The 25,333-nt window shown below is 41.3% G+C and overlaps 1 protein-coding gene across 1 annotated transcript in view; it reads right to left on the bottom strand.

The window, feature by feature from the left end:
- SDK1 (sidekick cell adhesion molecule 1) overlaps nucleotides 1-25,333 on the bottom strand; it is a 731,734-nt gene that overhangs the window by 129,999 nt on the left and 576,402 nt on the right. Inside the window, exons 24-26 of the mRNA XM_006143594.1 lie at nucleotides 17,188-17,297; nucleotides 15,056-15,206; nucleotides 14,223-14,460 (exon numbers count right to left, since the gene is read on the bottom strand). Of these exons, the coding sequence (XP_006143656.1) occupies nucleotides 14,223-14,460; nucleotides 15,056-15,206; nucleotides 17,188-17,297 (499 nt within the window). The remainder of the gene's footprint in view (nucleotides 1-14,222; nucleotides 14,461-15,055; nucleotides 15,207-17,187; nucleotides 17,298-25,333) is intronic.

The following is a 25,333-nucleotide window of genomic DNA, read 5'->3' as shown; positions in this document are numbered from 1 at the left end:
CGTTTGGTTTTTTTTTTTGCTATAGGGCATGTGCACTTGCCACACAGACAGAGAGGGACAGAGAGACAGAAAGCGAGAAATCACTCCCCAGGGAGGATGGCCACACCACAATCCCTTCTCTTCCATTCTCCTCTCTGGGATGCGCAAACCGCAGTCGACTACATGGGAGTCCAGTGACATAGCCATTACGCTAACTGCTGGTCCCTGATGACACCACTTTTTAGCGCCTCCATGGTTGGGGGAAAGAAAAAAAGGGGGGGAGAGAAGATACTCTGAGTTGACTATGCTTTATGGTATGGATAACACTTTGGCTGTTTGTCTTTCTTTTTTTTTTTTGAGAGGTTTTTGCTATACCCAGGGGGGGTGGCCATGCTGCAATCCCTTCTCCTCCATTCTCCTCTGGGGATCTTGAGCACACACGCACACGTGCCTGACATGAGTTTTAAGCCACTGGGTCCAGGACACGAACCACAGTCGACTACATGGGAGTCCAGAGACATAGCCATTATGCTAACTGCTGTTCCCTTGGCTGTTTGTCATTTAACCTTCCAGAGCAGCCTTTAGGGTGGTTCTCTCTGCAAATGAAGGAATGAAGGCTCTGAGAAATTACCACCACCTAAGAAAACTCACATTTTGAGGCTTGAGGCTCACGCAGGGAAGTGAGAAGCTCAAGGGCTACGAAGTACAATTAAATTCTGTGTGTGATCCAGAGATGCTGTTCCACTATTCTCTGCCTCAGTTGTCCCATCTGTGACATGGTTAAGGCTAGCCAACCTTTCTTCCTTAGAGCCCGTCTTCTCTCTCCATCTTGGTGCCTAGCACCTTGTAACCAACAGGTAACAAGAGCTACTTGTTCTGAAAACAGTGAATTGACAATCCTATAACCAATCCTCTATGAAGTGAGAATGAAATGTAACATTGGAAAGTGTTTAGAATGGTGCCCTACACACAGAAGGGAATAGATCTGTGTTTGTTCTTTCTCTCCCAATCCTATCAAGGCCCTGAAGAGTAAGCACAGAAATTCATCTCTGAAGTAGGAGTACTCATGGACATTTTCTCCACTCTGTTTCCATTGACCCATTCATTCAGTGACTCATTCATTCATTAGACATAAGGACTTCTCCCTTGTTGCAAATAGGCTGTGAAGACAGCTTTGGTAGTCAGTTTATGTGACTATAGGAACTAACATGGGTTTGCATAGTAAGGCTGCTCTTTGACTTTGCTAGATTTTCTACAGCAACGTGCTTTGGTCTCAGTTATGGCCTGAACTGCATGTTCCTTCAAACTTAAGTCAGAGTCCTAATCCTTGGTACTCCACAATGTGGCCTTATTTGGAGACAGGATTATTGAAATGTAGTTAGTCAAGGTTCAATCAGATTGGAGCAGGGTGGTTCTAGTATGACTGAATCCAATAGGACAAGGATTCTTATTAAAAGGGGAACTTGGATACAAACATGCACACAGGGATAAAACCACAGGAATACTGGAGTGATGAGCCACAAGCCAAGGAACTACCAAAAGCTGGACAGAGGCCTCCAACAGATCTTTCCTCAACACTTTCAGAGAGAAGGTGGCCCTACTGATAACCTCGATCGGGTTTCAGTCTCCATAAGTGAGAGAATAAATTCTGCTGTTTAAGTTACCTAATTTGGGATATTCTTATGATGACACTAATACGGTTTTTAAGACAAAATACCAGGATTTGTGTAAGTCCCAGGAGAGCTGCTATTTTATTTGGCAAGCTGGCTCAGGTTATTATCATAACAAGTAGTTTCTACAGATAAAAGATGAGGGAGGGTAAAGAAGGCAAGTCACAGCCTAACAGGACAAGCTGCTGGGGAAAGGCTTAGTCTGCGAGTGGGTGTGGGTACTGCCCTCCATCCCACTCTGCCAGAATCTTCCTAGAGGGGAAATAATGGAGAGATGCCTTCAAGAGAAGGGCCTTGGTCGCTTGACCCCAAATAGGGGCACTGCCCCTGGTTTCTCCAGCCCGAGGAAGCAGCAGCATCTCTCTCTTCCCTTTTCTCCTTACCACATTGAGCATCTTCACTACACAGGCTTTAGAAAGGCTGCCTGGAGGAGATTTGCAGGGAGGTAATGCCAGTCAGCCCAATCTAACAGATAAAATTTCTTCCCAAATTTGACAGTTGAGAGTCTTCATTCAGTTATTCAGTCATTCAATTAAATAATATCAATTTATTTTAATAGATATGTCATAGAAAAGAAATATTTATCATAGTAAGTTTACTGATTCTTTGAAGAGAAAGGATGCTTGTCACAGTCCCCAGCCCTGTGCCTGACTCGTCCCCCTGTGGTTTCTGCAGTGCTCTAGCTCACACTCCCTGTGCCTGCAGGCAGCTCCTGCTGGGTATCTTAAATGCCACGATGGTTTTTACCAGGAAATGGCTTACGTATGTGTTTACTTACAAAGAGTAACAAACAGGCACCTTGAATTGACTGTGAATTAAAAGATTCACTATCATTAAAAGAGACTGTAAACCTACTATTTATTTGATTTATTATCTGATTTCATTTAAAATAAGGTGAGATGCCAACCATATGATATATGCCTAAGATATGAATGCTAGGTTCTAAAAACTGTCCCTGTCTGTAAAATGAGAGGCCATTGTCATAGCAACACAACAGTCTACCTCTCCAATTCTTAACTGTTTCCTGCGGGCCAATCATTGAAACTCTAAGTGCCCAATTTTAGCAATAGATCCACAAATAATAGTTGATTTTCTAAAATGGGTAATATGTGCATCCATCTACTGGAGGGCCATCCATATCCCCAAAGAAGAGGGCAACCTGGTGACTGTAGCAACACAGACCATGCCTTGAGCATGGCTCAACCTCTCATAAGGAGAGAGCCAGGTAAGGTGGTTAAAGAGAAGAAAATGGCAGAGTTCAGGATGAGAATTTCAGCTAATTCAAATCCCACCAGGCCAAAATCTGCCATTTAGTTACAAAGCATTTATGCTTTTAAGATTAGAGAAAGGAAAATCTTACCCATCATTTATTGTGAGGCAGATTCAACTCTTTCTAACCTGGCATCTTAAGTTTGGAGACACTCTTAGAAATTCATCTTTCGTTTAAAATAAAACCATTCAAAATGCTTACTTTCTCCTTCTTCATGTACTCTTTCTCATCTGCAGAATTTCTCACTATACAGTTCACTGCTACTCCTCATGTAGTCTCTTCTGGTTTTTAAGGCCTCATTTATCCTTATAATACATCATAATATATCATAAAATGTCACATAACCTGTTAGACTGCACTTTGAAACGAAAAACTTCATTTAAATATGGGTCAAAATGTTCGGCTCCATGTTTCCAAACTGTTTTTCAGTATTCTTATACACTGTGCTGTTCTTAAGGTCCAGAGAACTGCTATTTTCATTGAGGAGATACTTTTATTTCATACATGGGCCAGCAACTTAATTCTCCCCTTCCTCAGCTCTCTCTAACCCTTCCTTCTCTTCACTGGTTCCTCTCCACCATTCAGTCCTTCCAGATCCTTCATTCCCCCATTTCTCCTCCCACCTTACTCCCAACCCAAGATTGTGAGCAATGCCTCTGCCGGGGAGAGTAAGTGTTAGTATTTGGCAGGACTAGAGAAGGCAAGAAGTCAACATTTCTGTAACTGGGATGTCCTTGATGGTCAGAGACAAGGAGATTCCCATAGAAAGAGGTTCTCAAAGCTACATTCAGAAGAGTGAAGTATGAGATATCAGAGTGAAAGTTCTATACAACCAGCAGCATCAGAGGGGGCACCTAAGAATCTTCAGGGACTGACACTAAAAACCAACACCTGTGTGAGATCAGACCAATAGGAGTCTCTAGGAGCTCATTATTTTAGCATTAAAAAATGCCAAAAATCTGGGACCAGTAGTTAGCATAATGGCTTTGTTGCTGAACTCCCATGTAGTTGACTGTGGTTCTGAGCCCTGGACCCAGTGGCTTAGACCCAGTGGCTTAAACTCACGCTGGGTGCCTGTGCGTGCGTGGCCAAGATCCCGAGAGGAGAATGGAAGAGAAGGGATTGTGGTGTGTCCATGCCCCCTGGGGGGTGATTTCTCCCTTTCTATCTCTCTGTCTCTCTCTTTCTGGTGAGCGCACGTGCCCTATAACAAACAAACAAACAAAAAGTCAAAAATCTAAATCATCTACATTTTGAAATGAAGATCAATAACCCAGTTATTCAATTTTTTTTAAATCAAAACATAGATCAGGATTCATCCTTCAGTGTAATAAATAATGTCTTTTAGGAATCCTGGAATTTCTTAGCCATTATGGCTATATATTTCCTCACTCCCATGTCCTCTCTTTTGAACCAAAACTCTACTCTTTTTCCCAGAGAGATGTATGGTGTGCCAAAAATTACTATTGGGTTGTTGGAAAAGTCATGACATGTTTTTTCTATCCAAAAAATGCATCACAACTTTTCCAATACCCAATAATTGAGCAAAAATTCAATTAAAAACTAAAAAGTAATTTTCCGTATGTCATAACCCTCAATGGAAGAAATATGGTAACTGACAAAGTAAAACTTTCAGTTTTAAGAACTATTCTTACTCTTGATCTGAAACTTTTTTAGCAAGTGAACTATGAACCTAAGAACACTGAAATCGATACAATTAATTCTGCATAGGGTATACATGATTCCCCTTTAGCTATGCATAATATGATCAACTAAGAAAAAAAATTCATGTTTATTTTGATACAAAAATCTATACCTCAATATTAATTAAAACTTTCTCCAAACAACATTGCTGGAGAAAGTCTCTTCAAATTATTGTGTAAGAGATGATACAAGGTTGTCTAAAGAGAACAAAATTAAAAGACAAATATCTGAAGTGAGTTTACACATAAGCTATTATCCTCTTCATTCTTTTGAGTACTATAAAAATAGGTTTCAGTAGCTGGAAACCTTAGTGCTAAAATATAGTCTCAATTCAGCAAAGAGTATTCTTTCAAAATTATCAAAATACGATTTTGAATTTTTTAAAGTTACATTTTCTTTCATTTTTATACAACATTTAGTTTGTTGTTTTCTGAATGAAATCCTTGAAAAGTAGTTTATCTGAGTGTAAAGTTTGAGATTGAAGGCTATTTTTTTTCCATTTATTGAGCTCCCTCAAGATTATTATCCTACTGTCTTCTGGCCTATATTGTTCTTGAGAAGTCACTTCAGTCAAATTGTCTTATTTTTTAAAGTAATTTGCCTTTCACTCCAACTGTTCTTAAGATTTTCTCTTTGACATTGTTATTTTAAGTAGTACCACAATACATTTTGGTATTGACTTAGTTTTATTTATTCAGATCAGGATTCATCCTTCAGTATAATAAATAATGTCTTTTAGGAATCCTGGAATTTCTTAGCCATTATGTCTATATATTTCCTCACTCCCATGTCCTCCCTATTGAGTTCAATGAGATATGTCTTAGATCTTCTCATTCTCTTCTTTATATCTTTTACTTTTTCTATCATACTTTAAATCTTTAAATCTTCGTGCTATATTTTGAGTTGTTTATTCTAATCTAGCTTCCAGTTTGGAAATTCTCCCTTTAACAATGTCTAAACTGTTTTTTACCTAACTGAAGGGTTTTATTTTTATTAACTCCTCCCTAATTGGTAGTTTCTTTTTTTTATTTCCACATTATTTATTATTTGTTTTTTGTATATACTTTCAATCATATTGTTTGACTTACAATGAGACCATTTCGATATGTGCACATTTCTCCCCAGACCCATTGATCAAAATATCTTTAACAGATAACACCACACCTCCCCATCCCATCAATGCTCTACCTCTGTATCCATTCTCCAAATGTCCTTCGTTACTTTCTTTAAAAAAATAATCTGGCCTAGCTGAGGTAGCACACATATGTTGGTTCTGCTACTCAGCAGCCTGAGGACACATGGAAGGCCTTGGATTTGATCCCTGGCCCAGATTAAAAGCCAAACATGGTGGCATGCACCTGCATTCCCAGCTACTCTAGGGCCTTAGACAGCAGGATCACAACATAACAAGACTGTCTAAAATAAAAAATCTGCCTTAAAAATGGTATCTTAAGTTTTACTTAGATTAAATACTTTCTTTAAGTAATTTAAGACTTTGATCATTTTAAATGTACTTATTTCACATTCTTCTACAGATCAGTATACACTTTTGTTTTTTGAGTTTTTTTTTTTTTAGTTTTCTTTTTTTGCTATAGGACACGTGCACTTGCCAGAAAGACAAAGAGCGACAGAGAGATAGAAAGCAAGAAATCACCCCCCAGGGGGGATGGCCACGCCACAATCCCTTCTCCTCCATTCTCCTCTCGGGATCTTGGGCATGCATGCACATGTGCCCGTCCTGAGTGTAAACCACTGGGTCCAGGACTCAAACCGTGGTTGGCTACATGGGAGTCTAGCGACATAGCCATTATGCTAACTGCTGGTCCCAGGATTAGTATACACTTTTAAAAGTTATTATTATTATTATTTGTTATAGGGTAAGTACGCTTACCACAGACAGAGAGAAAGAGAGAAAGAGAGAAAATGAGAAACCATTGCCCCATAGGGATGGCCGCATCACAATCCCTTCTCTTCCAATCTTCTCTCTTATCTCAGGATTTTGAGCAAACCCATACATGTGCCTGGTGTGATTTCAAGTCTCTGGGTCTGGACTCAAACTGCATAGTGAGCTGTGTGAGATCCAGCAACTTAACCTCCACACCACCTGCTGGCCCGCAAGGTCAGTATATATTTTCAAACAATCTGGGCCTCCCCTCATTCTTTCCTTTTTTTAAGCTGCTAATTTTCACTGATGGCAGGTTATTTCCTATCTGATCATTGTGATTTATCTTAGAAAGAGCTTGATTTTGTTTTAGAACAAATTGGCTGTGACAAAGAGAAGTGTTTGCTTCTATTGGCTGCCCAGAAGGCCTGGCAGGGAACCATGTTTCTTTTGTTTATTTGTTTTTTATTTTCCTTATAGAAAAGGGTAAAGGGTAAAATCCTTTATTAGGGTATAATTTGCAGGCCTTTCAGGAGAGTTGATCAGTGTCTCCCCTGAGGATAAGAAAGTATTATGTACAACAACAAGGACAATTTTCAAGGTCTTCCAACCTTACATGAAGCATACAATCTATGAACCTTATTTATTTGTTTTAATTTTGCCAGAGGGTATATATGCTTACCAAAGACAGACAAGAGATACAAAAGAAGGAAAGTGAAAACGCATTCCCATGAGGGATGGTCATGTAGCAATCTCTTTCCTTCTACTTTTCCCTCCTTTCAGGACTTCGGGTATACATGCACACAAGCTCAGTGTGTTTCTCAAGCTTCCAGGTCCAGGATTCAAACTGGGAAATTGGCCATGTAGTATCCAGCTGCCTTAACCACCACACTACCAGCGGGGTCCATATTTATTCTAATAAAATTTTATCTGTACAAAGTTAATCTAGGGAAGGTTGAGATTTTTCTTTAAAAAAAAAAACAGAAAAAACTCTATTGTGATGTAATTTATATATCATATGATTTACCTATTTAACATATACAATTCAATGCTTTTTTGTATGCTTACAGAGTTGTGCAGCCATTATCACAATGGACTTTAGAACACTTCATCATGCCCCAAATAAGCTCTGTACCTAACATCAATTACTCCACACTCCTCTCAAACCCCCTCGCTAGGCCTACGCAATCACTAATCCATTTTCTATCTCTATAGATTTGCCTAGTCTAAACACTTTTATATAAGTAGTCATACCATATGTCGCCTTTTTGTGTCTGACTTCTTATGGTCAGCATGTTTTCAAACTTTATTCATATTATAGCATGTATCATAATCCCATTTCTATTGCTGAATTATCTCTTGTATGGTTGTACCACATTTTATTAATCCTTTCATCAGCTGATGAGCATTTGGGTTGTTTTTATTTTTTGACTGTAATAAGTAATGCTGCTATGAACATTCAAGTACATGTTTTTGTATAGACCTAAGTTTTCACTTCTCTTGAGTATATACCTGGGAGTGGAATTGTGATGTTAGATGTTTACCCTTTTGAGAAATGTCAACTGTTTTCCAAAGTCATTCAATCTTTACATCCCCACCAATTCCCAGGGATCCAGTTTTTTCACATTCTCATCAACACTTGTTCTTATCCATCCATTTTTTCATATTAGCTATTTTAAGGGTGTGAAGTGACATTTCATTATAGTTTGATTTGTGTTTTCTTAATGGATAATGATGCTGAGCACCTTTTCACATGTTTATTGTCTATTTGTATATCTCCTTTAGAGAAATATCTATTCAGATCCTTTGTCCAATTTTTAGTTGGATTATTTATCCTTTCATTGTAAAGTTGTTAAGAGGTCTTTATAAATTTCCTGTCTGATATATAACTTCTAATTTTTTTTCCATTTTAGGGGACTATTTTCTTTTTAAATTCCTTTATGATATCCTTTGAAATCCAAAAGTTTTCATTCTGATGAAGTTCAATTTATCAGATTTTTTTTCTTTTTTTTGTTCCTGTGCTTTTGGTTTCTAGAACAAAATTTTATATTAATTTCTTTCTGGACCATTCATATAATGTAACAAACCTGAGTCAGGTACAGGATTCAGAGTTACATATTTTTTCTCCATTCAGAGTTCAGGTACACACAGAAGCTTCTATTAGCAGATATTTTTGGTCTCCCTATCAAAGAGAGAGTGACCTTCAAGAGCCTTGACTTTATGCAGAAGTTTAGGTTCTAACACTCACCTCACACAAGCTGAAGACTGACTCTCTTGTTCCTCCAGGGCATCAGATCTCAAGGCCTGAAACTATCAGTATGGTGCACCCCCATCCCCACTCACCTGGAGCAACACAACACCAGATCAACACATAACTGCTCTGGTATTCACTCCCTTTGTGGCTATAACATCTAGGGATTTCCTTGTTTAGTTTTGTTTTCCTTTTCCTTTTCTATTCTTATTTTCTTTGGTAGAGAGTGCGTACACAACAAATGAGAGAGAGAGGCACTCTCCATGGTCAAGGTTGCACAGCTCACTGTCTGTCTCTTCAGTGACAGCATGTGCCCTATGGCAAAAACCTAAAAATAAACAAGCAAAAAATAATAATAATAATCCATGTGATCACAGACACAAGTCGAGTATCAGTGTGCCTTAATCTTTTCTCCCTAATATAATAAAATCCTATAATCTGAAAGAATGCCAGAGAAGATATCTGATCCGGCTCTGGCTTTTCTTTGGCAAAGCCCTGTTTATACATGGGTTCTTTCTAGTTCATGGTTGTCATGACAGCTGCTCTCAGTGGCTCCAATTAGCGGATTCCAAGGCTCATCTTGTACACTAAGAGCATTCCTACCTTATAATAACTGTTTATCTCTACTACTGTTAAAGAGTCCATCCTTCTACTTCCCACTGTCTCTTCACCTCTAGAAGAAGATTAAGAAGAAATAAAGTTGGTCTGCCCTATAGCCTAGTGATTAAGGGAGCCACATCCCACATGGCTGACTGAGTTTTGAATCCCAATCCCAGCAACCTGAAAACTATGCTGGGTGTGTACTTGTACACAAAGTCCCAACAAGATGGAGAAACAGAGGAGAAGGGATTATTGCATGACCACACCCTATTGGGTAATGCTTTCTCACTTTCCTTTTATCTCTCTGTCTCTGTCTGTCTCTGGAAAGCATGTATACCCTCTGGCAATTAAGAAAAAGTCTATAAAAAGAAGAAATGAAGTCACACACCTGTGAGAACTTTTGCTTGGAGTGGGTGACCAAAGGCAAACCAAAGTCAAGGTAAATCCTAGTAATCTATGTGTACATCCTCCCCTTCTAGTCTTTTCTACAGTTAAAAACAGAAACCCTGGATCTGAGTGATTTGTAAAGAGGAGTCTGTTACTGTCCTGGTTTTATAGGCTGAGAAACGCAAGGGCATGATGCCAGCATCTGATGAAGGCCTTCTTGTCACACTGCGACATGGTAGAGTGCAGGAGGACATGTGCCTGTACTCAGGTATTTTTTATAAATCCATGAATATTCAGCTGAGTCTCCCCACCCCTGATGATCTTATTTAATCCTAATCATCCCCCAAAGGTTCCATCTCTTAATCTCACAGTTAGATAAAGGTTACACCCTCTCAATACTTTCACAAAGGTTCAACAAATTTTAGCACATGAATTTGAGGGGGACACATTCAAACTATAGCAGTCCTGCTAATGACAATGTCAGGTTCAGACCCATTTGGTGTTTGTCATTGGTGAGAATGAGCACAAAAGGATGGTGCATCACAGATGTTTTCATGTGGTGACACATAGACAAAATGGGATTTGCTGATATACTGGGATCCCTGAGAGTGCTGTGTGCTGATATACCCAACCCCAGGGACGCAGACCCACCCCCAACCATACCCTCTGACATGGTCACCTTGAAGGCCAAGAGGTCAATGTTTTGGCACATCAGCAACCCATAACAGCACCGCAATGAAGTTAGACAAAACAAGAAATATGAGAAGCTGAGGGGCCACCAATTACCCACTAGGACTCAATAGGTCTTCTTTTCCTTATTGCTCAAAACTGATCCACTTCTCACTCCAGCTTTCTGTACCACCCATTTGGCACCAGCTTCTAAGTTTTCTCTGTCCCACTTCAGAGCGCCTAATGGGGCTATGGTTTAGGAGGGACATGCCAGTACTGGAAGCCATGGGGCTTACCAGGTGTCTTTCCTTTCTTCCCCCTTAAATTCCTTCATCTTAAGAATGACTGCTTCGGGATCCAGCAGTTAGCGTAATGGCTGTGTCGCTGGACTCCCACGTAGTTGACCGTGGTTTGTGTCCTGGACCTGGTGGCTTAAAACTCACGCCGTGCGCGTGTGTGTGCGTGCCCAAGATCCCAAGAGGAGAATGGAGGAGAAGGGACTGCGGCATGACCATCCCCTCTGGGGGGTGATTTCTCGCTTTCTGTCTCTATGTCTCTCTCTGTCTGTCTGGCGAGCGCACGCGCCCTATAGCAAAAACCTCTCCCAGCAGTTAGCGTAATGGCTATGTCACAGGACTCCCACGTAGTTGACCATGGTTCGAGTCCCAGACCTGGTGGCTTGAAACTCACACTGGGCATGTGTGCATGTGTGCCCAAGATCCCGAGAGGAGAATGGAGGAGAAGGGATTGAGGCATGGCCATCCCCCCTAGGGGGTGATTTCTCACTTTCTGTTTCTCTGTCTCTCTCTCTGGCTGGCGAGCGCCCGCCCCCTAAAGCAAAAACCCCCCCAAAAAAAAAAAAAAAAAGAATGACTGCTTCCAAAGCCACCTCCCACTAAATCAACAGATCCTATGTCAACCACATCCTCATCCTCCTTTGGCTTGTTCACTAAATTTTCCTTAAATGTACCAATATGTACTTGGCCTTCTTAATTCATTCTTCTCTATATTTCCCATCAAGGCCTCTCTGATTCTAACTTTATCTCCTAAGGCAGTTTTCAATGTTTAAACTTTTAATTACTTAATTTTTAAATTTAAAAACAACAGCAAAAACTGGAGACTTTCTTCACAGGGTACTTAACACAAGGACAGAAACAGAAAACCTCTAGTATTAGGGAGAGGAGCCCCTGGAGAATTTTCAAGGACTCTGAATGGAGACAGTTGCTGGAAGGCACTGACCTTCTCCGGGCAACCTCCTGTCCCACATCAGCCTCAAGACAACTGATTCTGTCCCCTTGGAGCCTCAAATAACAAGGACTCACATAGGGTTCAGGAACTGTCTCCAGGACACATTGTATATCTATGATAGCCCCAAAACAGCAGAGGTAGAATACTGTCCTTTAACACAGTCAATGGAGAGAAGGAAAAGACAATACATTGTAGCATTTGACATCAATAAGGAAAGGGACTGAGGATTTCCTGGGGGAAGGCTGGTGAAACCTTGGTTTTATATGTGACTACTGACCTAGTTCACCATCTCAAACTTTCATACTTCTTCCTTACCCTCATGGTTGGATAAAAATCAGAAATTTATTTTACTTCCTATTTCTTTTTCTTTTCTTTTGCTTTTTCATTTTTTTTTTTAAGGTTTTTGCCATAGGGCATGTGCACTTGCCAGAGAGACAGAAACAGTGAGAGGGAAAGTAAGAAATCAGCCCCCAGCGTGGATGGCCATGACATAATCCCCTCTGCTCCATTCTCCTCCTGGAATCTTGGGCACACACGCACACAAGCACCTGAAGTGATTTTCAAGTCACCAGGTCTGGGACTTGAACCACAGTTGGCCATGTGGAACTCTGGTGCCTTAAGCACACTACCTACTGGCCCTTCACCTCCTATTTCTAACAGCCTTAGTTAGGCTAGAATTAATAGTCCTCCATATATGGAATATGTGCTTTGACACTGCCAAAGACTTGGGAAAGAAACAGCTAGTTCATGCTTCTTTAGGACCAAGCCTCATTGATCTAGCTTAGAGGCTGGACTGCCCATGTTGCAGTGTATCTTTTGAGAGTGCAAGCTGTACTTTTATCTTTGTGTTTCTAAAAACTCAACAAGACCAGAAAAGGTCCTCCAAACCACAGCTGATGGGTGGAAGTGGGTCCATAAAGCCTAGAAGATTGTGGGAACCTGTTCATCATTAGCAGAACACAGGCAGAGACTATTCAATGTTTTGTTTTGTTTAGGAGAGGTTTTTGCTATAGGGCGTGTGCACTCACCAGAAAGAGAGAGACAGAAAGCGAGAAATCACCCCCCAGGGGGGATGGCCATGCCGCAATCCCTTCTCCTCCATTCTCCTCTCAGGATCTTGGGCACACACACACACGTGCCCAGCGTGAGTTTAAGCCACCGGGTCCGGGACTCGAACCATGGTCGGCTACATGAGAGTCCAACAACATAGCCATTATGCTAACTGCTGGTCCTGAGACTACTGGATGTTAATCAAAAACACTTTTCCTTTCTTTTTGGCAGTTAGCACCAACCCCATGACTGAGCCCAAAGGATATGAGCAGAGTGATGAGTGCTATTTCTGGACAGGTTTTAAGAGATAGATGTGTCCATTTTTTGCTCTTTTTCTTTCTTTGTAGCTGGGTACAGAAGGTGATTAGTCCTATAGGATAGCAGAACTTGGGTCCTTGAACAACCTTATGGAAGAGAGCCACCCACTGAACAGGAATACACATTGTAGACTACAACATCAGAATTAAATAAACTTCTGTTGTATTAAAGCAATTGACCTTTTAGGGAGACTTTTTGTCACTGCAAGTTAGACTATCTTAATATATCGCCAATATTATTGGGTCGTTGGGAAAGTCATGGTGCATTTATTCATAGAAAAACATAGAAAAATATGTCATGACTTTCTGGATGACCTAGTAATTTGCAAAGAGGAGGTCTTGAATAGCTTATATTTTAAAGATTCCCCGTAAAATCTTTATGAAGTCCTGCTTTTCACCACTTACACTGAAAAATTATTCCTAATTTAAAAAATAATAACGTGATTCCAGCCCTTATTTGAGATTTTTTAAAGTTTTTTTTGTCACAGGGTGTATGGGCTTGCCAGAGAATAAGACAGAGAGAGAGAAAGAGAGAGAGAGAGAAAGAGAGAGAGAGAGAGAGAGACAGAGAGAGAGAGAGAGAGAGGTGAGAAATCACTGCCCAGGGGGAATCCCCCTCTCAGGATTTTGGGCATGCACACACACACACACACACACACACACACACACACCCCGGGTGTGATTTTCAAGCCACCAGTCTGACCACAAACTGTCACTGGCCACATGGAAGTCCAATGCCTTAACTACAGTGCCACCTGCTGGTCCTGCCCTTATTAGAATTTATCATTGATTTCAAATGAATGGCTTGAGACCCTAAGACAGTTTTACTTACATTCCTATAACCAGTAGGTTAGGCAAATTCCAGAAAAACACATACGTGACAAATCAATGAGAAGTCATTGACTTAGGATTGGAGATTTGAAGTCACTAAATCCTATCTCTAATGAGTCATGGGGGGTCCCAGCAGGTGGCATGGTAAAGGTGCTGAATTCCCTCATGGTCAACCTTGGGAGAAGTCTTAAACCTGGCAGCTTTTGCTTTCACACTTAATCTCTCTCTCTGGTGAGCACAAATGCCCTACAGAAATTTAAAAATAAGAAGTAAAGTTAAATAAATAATTATTGTTAAAAGACAGAGAGAGAGAGAGGGTCCTGGGATAGCCATAGCTTCAGGACCAGAAGAGCCCTCATCTCACCTGACTCCCGCGTCCGACCACGCACCACTTCGCTCCATGGCCCAGCCCCAATGGTGTTGAATGCCTGCATCTGCAGCTCATATTCAGTCCACTCTTCCAGTTCCTCGATGGTGAATTCCCTTTCAAGCCGGTCATTGACAACTTGTGTCAGTGCCGAAGACTGAAGGTCTGAGCGCCAGTACTTGATCCTGTAGCCCACAGACTCAGGGTTCCCATTGTACTGGGAATCAGGCAGGGGCTGGAAATGAATGGCAGTGTGTGATGAGCTGACACCTTAGAATTGTTACCTTTTAAAGCCTCAGAGTCGGGGCTTATTTTGTGAGGTCAATTTCATGAAAAATAACTTTGGGGGAATATTCTTAGAACTTTCTACTCTTTATTTCCTGAAACTTTTCTACCGTTAATTAAATGAAACCCTGTCAGTAACTTTGGCTGGACATAATTTCTTTTAATACATTTTGGCTTAATTCTGTGGAGAAATGTTCTGATTAAATATTAGGCTGGCTCTTTTACAAATACTGAGTATTGGTTCCATGTTGACCTAGCTTAAGGATTTACTAGTCCAGCATGTGGCACCATTAGCTTTCCTCCCCTTAACAATATTCCTCAGTTCTAAGAACAGAGTGAGTAATACTGCTAATTAATAAGATATCCTTGCCTGGTCTGAGATTCAACACTAACTATAAAAAGTAATACTTTTTAGGTTAACAATGTAATTAATTTTGACCAGAAAAAAGGCATGACTAAGGAAATATTAAGCCCTAGACTCATACATGTGCTCTCACCACCCGGAGACTATTATCCCTAGAGTCTCTTCTCTGCTTTCAACTTACCACCCAGCGAAGCCGCAAACTGGTCTCGCTAGCTGTTCGGACTGTGATGCTGGTTGGAGCCACATCTGGTGGGGCCTGCAGGGTCTGAATAACCCGAGATGACTGACTGAAAGGGCTTGGACCAACAATGTTCACTTGCCTCATCCGAAATCTAAAGGTAAAACCAATGATGAGAGTTATCTCAAAGCAAAAGGTAATAAGGAAAAGGCAAAACAAAACAAAAATCCACAAGTGTTTCTCAGGGGAGAGCTCAGATATGTGTCCACCTAGATCATGAAGGCCATCGTTCTTTCGACCAGCTTTCATTAAAAATGCAAATGACATACATGGCTCTTTTCCCTAAAAAACCTTCAAAGAATGGTAGATTGCAATTCACTGATTTTATATTCCCAAGTAAAACATAATTAGATGGGTTAGATGGTCAGAAAGCTACATCGTCATCTACCTTAAGTTTAGGGTTTCATTGGGAGATTAAAGTTCAAGTAGCTAGTCAACAGAATTGGAATGTTCCTGTCAAATGACAGTTTTAGAAGTCTAATGTCCTTTTTTTTTTCTCTTTAAATTTATTTATTTTTTATATTAATTCACTATACATCATTACAGCATACAGATGAATTTTCCATCCAAAATACACTGTGTATTGGCTCAATCAAGCACATCAACATACATGTTAGCAGCAAATAATTTTCTAATTCTAATGTCTTGTATACTTTGTTTTTCATTTTGCCATCCTTGATTCCCTCTGCCATGTCCCACCCTCCTCCCACATTGTCTCTGTCTAATGTCCTTTTAATGACTAAGGGTCCCTTTGCACGTTTGTTGCCTATTAGTTCAGAAGAACAATGGCCCCAGAATCTACACCTTGGGATCCTAATCAGTGGCTAACTGTGAAACCTTCAGCAAATCAAACTTGTCTCAATTTGTTTATCTGGAAAGTGAAGGTGGAGTTAAATATTATTTAAAGTCTATATTAATGCTTTCAGTTCTGCTTCATATATATGTTACATCTATCTATTTATCTACTATCTATCTATCTATCTATCTATCTATCTATCTATCTATCTATCTATCTATCTATAATTATATAAATTAAATTTACATACAGAAAAGCTCCTAAGTGTGTACACAGGTATTTATTACAGAGGTTCCCTAAATTTATATTAATTTAAGAGAGGAACGCTGATCTATAATCATAGTTACTGATCTTTGTAATAATTATATAGCTTTAGCTAATTTCACACAGTAAGTTATGAATCCCAACAGCTCATTTTAAGCTAAATGTTTTTCCCTAAAAACGATGATATTATGTCCTGCTTTGCCTGCTCTAATTTTAGGATGGGTGTTAAAATGAAGTTAAATAGTCTCCAGCTAGAGATTTTTAAATTCTAACCTTAGTATTGTACTGAAAAAATGTTCTTCACAAAGACATAATTTCACCTTTCACTCCCTGAATTAGTAATTCTTATTCTTTCATTCCCTGATCTTTATGAAACGCACCCACCCTGGCAGAACAATGACATTATCAGACTCAACATCTGGTGATAACTGGAAATTTCATCTCCTTCAATGATCTTACGGGAAGTTATAATATCGCTAACAGCTCATGATCACTCTACCCTTTGTTAAGGCCAAGGATTTACAGCCCGAATAAGTTTCAGGATCAAGAAGCAAAAGGTTAAATGGCATGTTAAGTGCTTGATTAGTGAGACTAGCAACTCCTGGGCCCTGGCAGGGGGAAGCAGAAGGATGTTCCTAGGACATCTGCTTTGTTTGCACACAGCATGTTAATAGTCCCAAGAGGTCTTAGAGTTTGGTAAAGTAAAGTGCACATCTCTGCTGCCTGTGGTTCTTGGTTATTAAGCCTAATATAATAGCAAGCTATTTCTATGGGTATATTGCTGGCTAGTATTGACAGAAAGAAGATTGTTAATCTAATATCTGAGTATACTCTCTCACAGAATAATACTCAATTATGTTTCGTGCCTACTCCTTAAGGTTTTGATTCACTGTTATTGCTACTTGGAAATGGCTAATTTACATACATGTAACTGGATTTTGTTAATGCTGACAGAAGCCATCTGCTTGAGATGCCAACATTTTCTTCTGCGCACCTTATCATCTGCTGTTCTCACCTGTAGTGAGTGTAGGGTGTGAGGTTTGGGATTTCCAATGTCTGTGCATCAGGCTCATTTTCCTCTTCATAGAGGCTTACCCACTCCTCCTCGTCACCTATGGCTCCAACCTGTAGAAGGGAAGATCCTGGGATCAGCTGGATAAGCGTAAAGACAGAGGCTGCTTTATGGTATGTGCACTTGCCTGGTATGTGGTGGGCTGGACAGAGCCACTGGATGTCCCCCTCGCCTGGAAGAAACTGAGTCCTGCACATCTCCTTTTGTGCCATAGAGGTACAGGCTCTTGTACTCTCACCATCAAGTCTAGGTAGTTGCTGAAATGGTCACAATTAAGAATGGGGCCTCAGGAGGGCTGGACCTGAAGGGCAAAACTTCTAGAAACAAACCTCCTAGAGCTCAGAGACCATCCGTGATGAAGAGGACCTTCCAAACTATCTTTTTCCTCCTTTGAAAGGTGAGGACTCAAAGAGAGGCTCATGGAAACTTGCTGGAATCTCATGTTAAGGGGTGATGGAGCCACAGGCACAGGTGGAGTGTCCTCACTCAGGTTCCAGGGCCATTCGTACTATATGCTTACCAGGTCTCTCCCCATTTCTACCCTTGCCCTTTCTGTCCCAAACACACACCAAAACGATACCACTGCTGGCCCTTAGTATGAAGAAAGTCCTCATCTTATACAGAAAATGACTTGACTTCACCTTGGAACCCAGACCCTGCAGGAGGATTTCCTTTAAGATGTAAAAGAAGCACATTCAGGCAGAGCTGATTAGGAAGAATCATCCCCTCAAATAAGACTCATCCTTCTCAAGTCTGATAAAGAGGCCCCCTTGGATGCCTTCCAAGCCCTACCCCCTTAGTCTTTGGTCTTGCCCAGTGGCCTGTCTCTCACTGATTTTATTCCCCATCTGTGACCTCCATGACCTGCTGGCCTACCCTGGTATTACTTTTGATTCCTGTGATCATCCTAATCTGACCTCAAGCCATACTTCTCTCTCTGCCTTGTGCTTTCCTCTTACTAAAACCCAAAAGGCTGATGCAGCTTCTATTTCTGCCTGCACCAACTTAACCACACACTTCATTCCACCTTTGCTATGTCACCTGTACCTGTTCTAGCTAGACAACAGAAAAGACTCACAAACTTATGCCAGCCAGGAGGGCCCTAAGAGTTCCACTCTGCAGATTTCCTGCATCCTTGTCACAGGAACACTCTAGGCCTTGTGTGGTTGTGTTGTTCTGGAGGACCCAGGGGACACATTATCAAGGACCAGCTGTGAGCAGAAAGCATGTCGGGCCAAATAAGCTGGTTGAGGTGGGATCAGCCCAGGGCCCTGTGTGTTTAACACTTCATAAGTGACTTACATGACAGAAAAGGAAATGTGCTCATTAAATTTGCAGAGGAAACCAACTTGGCAGGTTGCCAAGTCATAGTTGGGTGGCATGAGAATTCAAAATGACCTGGGTAAACTGGAAAAATAGATGTGGAGGGCAAAGAGGAGACTAAGTAAATGCAAGTGCTGATGGCATGCTTGCTAAGGAAAATAGAATGCAAAGCAAAAAACTCTAACCACTCTAAAGTAGTGGTTAAAATAGCTGCTGGTTTCTTAAAAAGTTAAGTAGAGAGTTGTCATATGACTCAGCAATTCTACTACTATGTATATACCCTGAAAATGGCAGTGTAACAGATGCCTACACTCACTTGTTCATAGCACACTACTCACAATAGTCAAGAGATAGAAACAGAGGACCTGCAGATGGCATAATGCCTACGTTGCTGGACTCCCATGTAGTCGACTACGGTTTGAGTCCCAGATCCCGTGGCTTAAACTCACACCGGATGCGTGTGTGTGTGTGTGCCCAAGATCCTGAGAGGAGAATGGATGAGAATGGAAGAGATGAGATTGCGGTGTGGCCATCCCCCCCGGGGGGCGGGGAGTTCCACTTTCTGTCTCTCTGTCTCTGTCTGCCTTTCTGGCAAGCGCACCTGCCCTACAGTGAAAAACTCTCAAAAAAAAAAAAAGATGAAAACAAAGCAAATGTCCACTGATGAGTGGATAAACGAATTGTGATATATCTTGAAAAAAAAAAAAAAAAGCAGTTTAGACCAGTCTACGGAGGCAAAGTCCATTATCCCAAGTATAAGCATAGAGGCCTTGGGTTTCCCTCACATTCATAGGTGTTATTGCCCCAAAGCTAGGTTTAGTTTACAGTGACAATATGACTTGCAAACAGTTACAAATTTACAGCATGATCCCCACTCTTTCATCATTGCAATAGTCCTAAAATTCATGATGCAAAGAATAATGTATATCCAGTCAGTTGCCTGTGTTATTTAAAGTAAACCAAGGTAAATTCTTGGCAAGCAGTTTGTACCCTCTGCTCTTTGTGCCCTCCTCGTAGTTACATAAACTAGCCCTCAGGCAGCCATTTTGGTGTACACTTTCTAGGCAAGCAAAATCTGTGTTACCCAGGTAAATTGTCCTAAGCTTCCAGCTCAAATAAACTTCATTAACTGTGCCTCAACCTTTCTTTTTAGGCTGACAATCTGTACGATGGAGTAGCTGTCAACCATATAAAGGAACAAAGTACTGCTACAGGCTACCATGCGAATGAACCTCAAAAAAATTGGCTAAATAAAAGAAGCCAAACATTAAAGTCTATATATTGTATAATTCCATTATATAAACGACCTAGAGTAAGGAAATCCACAGAGATAGAATGCAGACCGATGATTTCCAGGGGCTGGGCAGAGAGGTGAAGGAGTAGTGACTGCTAGTGGGTATGAAGTTTCCTTTGGGGCTGAGGAAAAATGCTTTAGAATTAAATAGAGATAGTGGTTGTACAATATTGTGAATTTATAATACTAATTCGTAAATGGAATACTTCACTTTTTTATTTATTTAGTAAATTTAGTTTTAGGTTTTGCCTTAGGGAGTGGACACTCGCTAGAGAGAGACAGAGATAAAGACAGTGAGAGGGACAACGAAAAATTTCCCCCGGGGAAATGGCCACACTGCAATCCCTTTTCCATTTTTTTCTTGAGGTTTTGGGCATGCATGCACATGCTCTCAGTGTGAATTTCAAGCCACCAGGTCTGGGACTCAAACTATAGTTGGTCACGTGAGAATCCAGCACCTTAACCACCATGCCACTTGCTGGCCCTATAAACTGTATACTTTAAAATGATTTATTTCATGTTAAGCAAATTTTACCTCAACTGAAAGAGAAACATTAAAATAAAATGTGGGATGCCTGGTCCAAAACATTTGGAGGAAGACCTGGAGGTCAGAGTAGACAATTAGCCCAGGAGTCAGCAAAGCAGCAAGGCAGTCGAAACAGGGCTATGGAATTTGGAAAACACTGTGCAGTTTGCACGGCTGGAAGAGGAAGAGTGGGTGGTATCCTTGTACCAAAGTGGATCATTTCTGCACTGTGGCAGCCACTGAGGTCCTCAGTTCCTCACTTCAGAATTACAGAAATGAAAGAGCAAGAAAAAAAGAGTTCTTTGGATAGATTAAGGTTCTGCAGCATACTCCTCCTATAGAAGGAAAGGGTCTTGGCTAACTCTAGGTCTAGTGAGCACCAAATGTCCCCATGGGGCCATGGCTGCTGCCTGTCTCCTTCTACCATGTCAGTAAAGAGGAGTCTCTGAGGCAAGTAGAGGGTATTATTCCTCATTGTATCTCCAGCATCTCCCTCAGAATCCAGCCTAAACTTGGTGCTCAGACATATTTAACACATGAACAAATATACAAATAAAAATGTAAATGATTTGGGGACCAGCAGTTGGCCTAATGGCTATGTTGCTGGGCTCCCATGTAGTTGACAGCGGTTTGAGTCCTGGACTCGGTGGCTTAAACTCATGCCGGGTGCGTGTGCATGCCCAAGATCCCGAGAGGAGAATGGAAGGGAAGGGATTGTGGCATGGCCATCCCCCTAGGGAGTGATTTCTTGCCCTCTCTCTTTCTCTTTCTCTCTTTCTGGTGAGTGCACGCACCCTACAGCAAGAAAACCTCTTAAAAAATGTAAATGTTTTAAAAATCAATATTGAAAATGGTCGTTGTGCACAGAGCTCCCAAAGCAAATTATTACTAAAATATAACTTTATTTATAGACCTATTTATAGACCTAACTCTGTCTCCCAGCACAGTGTCTAGGGAAGAGAAGATACTCAGTATTTATGTGTGGGATCAATGGATGAATGAACTAACCTATAAGCAACAGGCAGGCAGAAATGATCCCAGCCCATTTCATACTAGAAAAAGCTGTGGCCCAGAAAAAAAAATGTACAGCAGCAGGGATGGAATGGGGAGGATGTCCAGCATTCTCTGGATACAGTGTGGAGGACCCCGGGTGCCTGAGCAGAGCCTGGGGTGAAGAGATGGGGATGGTGGGTGGGCTGGGCTAGAAATTGGGGAGGGGGAATATTAAGCCTCAGATTTTCTCAGTTCACATATTACTATTCTATCAACTATTAGTAAAGTTTAAGAATTCTCTCAAGTCCCAATTCTACCAAATTCAGTTGAATTTTTCTAGGTATAAAGGGGACCCTGTGGTAAATGTGGGCCCCTGCAGGTGGGTGAGTTGTTTCTGAGTTGAGGTGACTTATGAAGATTCCTCTAAGTAAAAGAAATTCTCTAGATATTAAACCAAAGCTGATGTGCTATTTCTTGAAAAGTACTACGTTTTTTTAAAAAAGGAAAAAGGAAGATAAAAAAGATGACTTCAATTTTAGGCCAGTCAGTTCTAGGCCTTTTATTTATCACTCAGTTCCATATTTAAATGCTAAAGAAAGCGCTTGCAATCAGGGTGCTCGTAGCTCATCCTGCTAAGTGACTGCAGTGGGCGCTTTGCCCTGGGCATTGGCTCCCACCATCTGGGCTCTGTAGTGATGGGGTGCTCCTTATGCTTTTTATCTCCTTCCTGTGCTGTGGGGGCTCGGGGACATGGACAGACAGGGAGTTTTACCTTTTCTCCCAGTGACCAAGGCAGGTAACTGTGGACGCTCATTTACCTTTACCAAGCACCTCCTCTTCTCTTTATTTCTCTCTACCCCTCCAGTCCCACCCTTCCAACCTTGGAAGCCAACTGGGAACTCCCCTGATGAGAAACAAACAAGGCTAAGGAGTGATGGGAGTCTGTTGTGTGTCCCTGACCTCCTACTCTTGCCTAGATGCCTAACACGTATTGCTCAGTCTGTCCCATTGCTTCACTGGAGCCTGGAGACTTCCCTGACCCTGTGGACCTCCCTCCACCTGTTCAGCACTGACTACTCAGGTGTGCTCTTGGCCACATGGGCTGTTGCATGGAAACAAGGGCCAGCAGGGTCAACAGTGGTCAGGGAAGCAGTGGTCAGGGCAATGGCCCTTCCATCCACATGACCAAGAAGGACAGAAGAGAACTGGCAAGACTCAAGATGCTGATCTGAATAGAGGCATCCATGGGCATAGGAAGAGCAGGAGAAAGAGAGAGCAAAGCACAGCAAGAAGCAACTGAGGTAATCTAGTTGCTCTGAGAATACCTGCTTGCAACTTTTTCAGAAAAGGTCCTGGGAAATGGTTACACTGCTAGGAATAGAGGGGGCAGCAGAATAATGAATCTCTCCTTAATCTACCTTTGGAAAGTCTCTGAAGAGGAAGGATTTTCCTTCTAGAGTCCAAGGCCCTGTTGCCATTCTCCAGTGGATGGTCCCTAAACTTCCTTCAAAGAAATTTCTGGTTAACCATAAGACTTCTTTTTTTTTTTTTTTCACATTATTTATTATTATTATTTTTTTTGTATATACTTTGGCTTACCATGAGACCATTTCAATATGTGCACATTTCTCACCAGACCCGTTGATCAAAATATCTTTAACAGATGACGCCACACCTCTCCATCCCATCAATGCTCTACCTCTGTATCCCTTCTCCAAATGTCCTTCGTTAGGTCTGTTTTGCTGAGTATAATGCACAGTTTTAGGGCTAGGATCAAATTAATTGAGACAATAGGGAACAATGAGCCTGACATTCTAGGTCAAACATCCCTGTCTTTTCCATCTAGTGTTCGGTTCTTCTTTTTAAAAGATGTTGATCTGGATAGGTTCCAGACTCCTGGCCAGCCTAGGTGGGTGCCACATGGCTCTATTTGGCTCTGCCTGCCACTTTCCCGACTCTCCCGGTTCATCATTACCTGAAGGCATCATGTAGTCTCAAACACCTGTACCCTTGCAAATGCTTTTTCCTCTCTTTAGCATGTGTCTGCCCTCTCTGACCCTTTTCTGTGTAACTGGCAGACTCCTTTGGAATCTATAGGGCACCTGGGCCTTTAGGTACCATCCCTGAACAATGCACTGGACGAGGCCGCCAGAATCTGATGTCCTAATTCTGTACTCTTGGAGCATCTTCAACAAACCTTTGAAACAGTGCTGATTATATTTGTCAAAGCATTCATCTAAAAACATGAGTCTCATACAAATACATAGTGTATGTTAAGACTTATTTTGCTCAGGAATGGGAGAACTAGCGGGGTGGTAAAGCTGGTTCAGATGAGAATACGAGAGTTAAAGTATGTAGAGTTAATGAAAGAAAGATTGCTCAAATAAGATAAGAAAATTTAAAATGAAACTGGTTATAAGAGCAATACGGCCATAACCTATGGCTTCACAACTTTTAGCCTTTTATATGTTAGCGCCTAACTTCCCAGAGTTGGACCAAATCACCAAATGGAATGTTAAACACAAATTCCTTTCGGTGGATAACTCTTAGGTGGGTTTATTAAAGGCTCCCCAACACTATTAGCAGACTCTGGCCCACAGGCCAAATCTGGCCCATTTCCTTTATTTGTAAATTTACTTTTATTAAAATACAGCCATGCTCATTGACTTGGGTGTTGCTAATAGCTACTATTTTCATGCTTCATGCAGACTTTATATAGTTGTAACAGAGACCTGGAAAGCCTAAAGAATTTATTATTTTGTCCCATTACAGAAAAGTTCCGTAACCCCTGCTTAAATGTGCCACCAAAAAGGCATGCAATCCTCCTTTAGCTTTATTCTTTCAGTCATCTTGCCACACTGGTATCATTTTTGCCTGCTTGCAGGGTAGACCGTGCTAAATCTGAGCATTCTCTGAGGCAAGTAGAGGGTATTATTCCTCATTGTGTCTCCAGTATCTCCCTCAGGGTTTAGTCTAAACTTGGTGCTAAGACATGTTTAACATGTGAACAAATATGCAAATAGAATTACAAATGATTTAAAAATCAGTATTGAGAACGGGTGTTTTGCATAGAGCTTCAAAAGCAAATTATTACTAAAATAGAAAATTATTTATAGACCAAGGGGGAGGGGACTTTAATTTATATAAAAGGTTTACATTTATATAAAGAGGCCAGATTCTTTTTGGTGAGGAACAGGAGCACTTGAATCCTTGCTGGGCTCCTCAGCTCACTAGTTAGATTTCAAGACATCATGACAGAGTGTTCTAGAAGTAACTGGCTGCTCACTAACAATGCACTGGACTTAGAGTGAGGGAGAACTCTTTAAAGATAAAACAAATCAAAGCTCCATAGGGAAACTGGGATTTTGAAAGGCCTTTTTTCCCCCTTCTTTTAAAGCTAACAAACAGCACTTTACAATACTTATTATAAAAGCAGAAATGTCACACATTTCGAATGCCACACAGCAGGGGGCAGGTGGGTAGGCACCTTACTGGCTGTCCACTAGAGCAGCAGGAGTCCACCAGGAGGGGCTGATGGCTTGCCTGCTCCCCTGTCTGGCCTGTATGTGGCACCAGCTGGCCAGGAGGCTGGGGCTGATCATTGCTGGGTGAGTTGTCTATACCAGGTCTAGCCTCTGGGAAGTGTGGGCAGGACCTTGAACACTCCTGCCAAGAGGCTCTGGTGGCTGGGATGAGCTCAGCAACCCAGAGGCCAGGAGGTCAATGGCTTCTTAGAGGACAATCATTAACCTCATCCAAAAGGTAATTCTGCAAATGGAGAGAAAGCAGACAAAACTGCAGCTGTGTGTGGGGTGGGCAGGACAAGGATGAAGGAGCAGCTCTCCTTTCATCCAGAGCTAAGGAGAATGGGTAAAAAGATGCTCCCAAACTCCTTCCATGGAAACCTGCCAATACCAGTGCACCCTGCTTGGCTGAAACCCTGGTGTCAGCAG

This window comes from Tupaia chinensis, unplaced genomic scaffold (genome assembly GCF_000334495.1).
Source record: "Tupaia chinensis unplaced genomic scaffold, TupChi_1.0 Scaffold000101_1, whole genome shotgun sequence".
In the NCBI taxonomy this organism is placed as follows: domain Eukaryota; kingdom Metazoa; phylum Chordata; class Mammalia; order Scandentia; family Tupaiidae; genus Tupaia; species Tupaia belangeri.
This window is presented reverse-complemented; position numbering and strand designations above follow the sequence as displayed.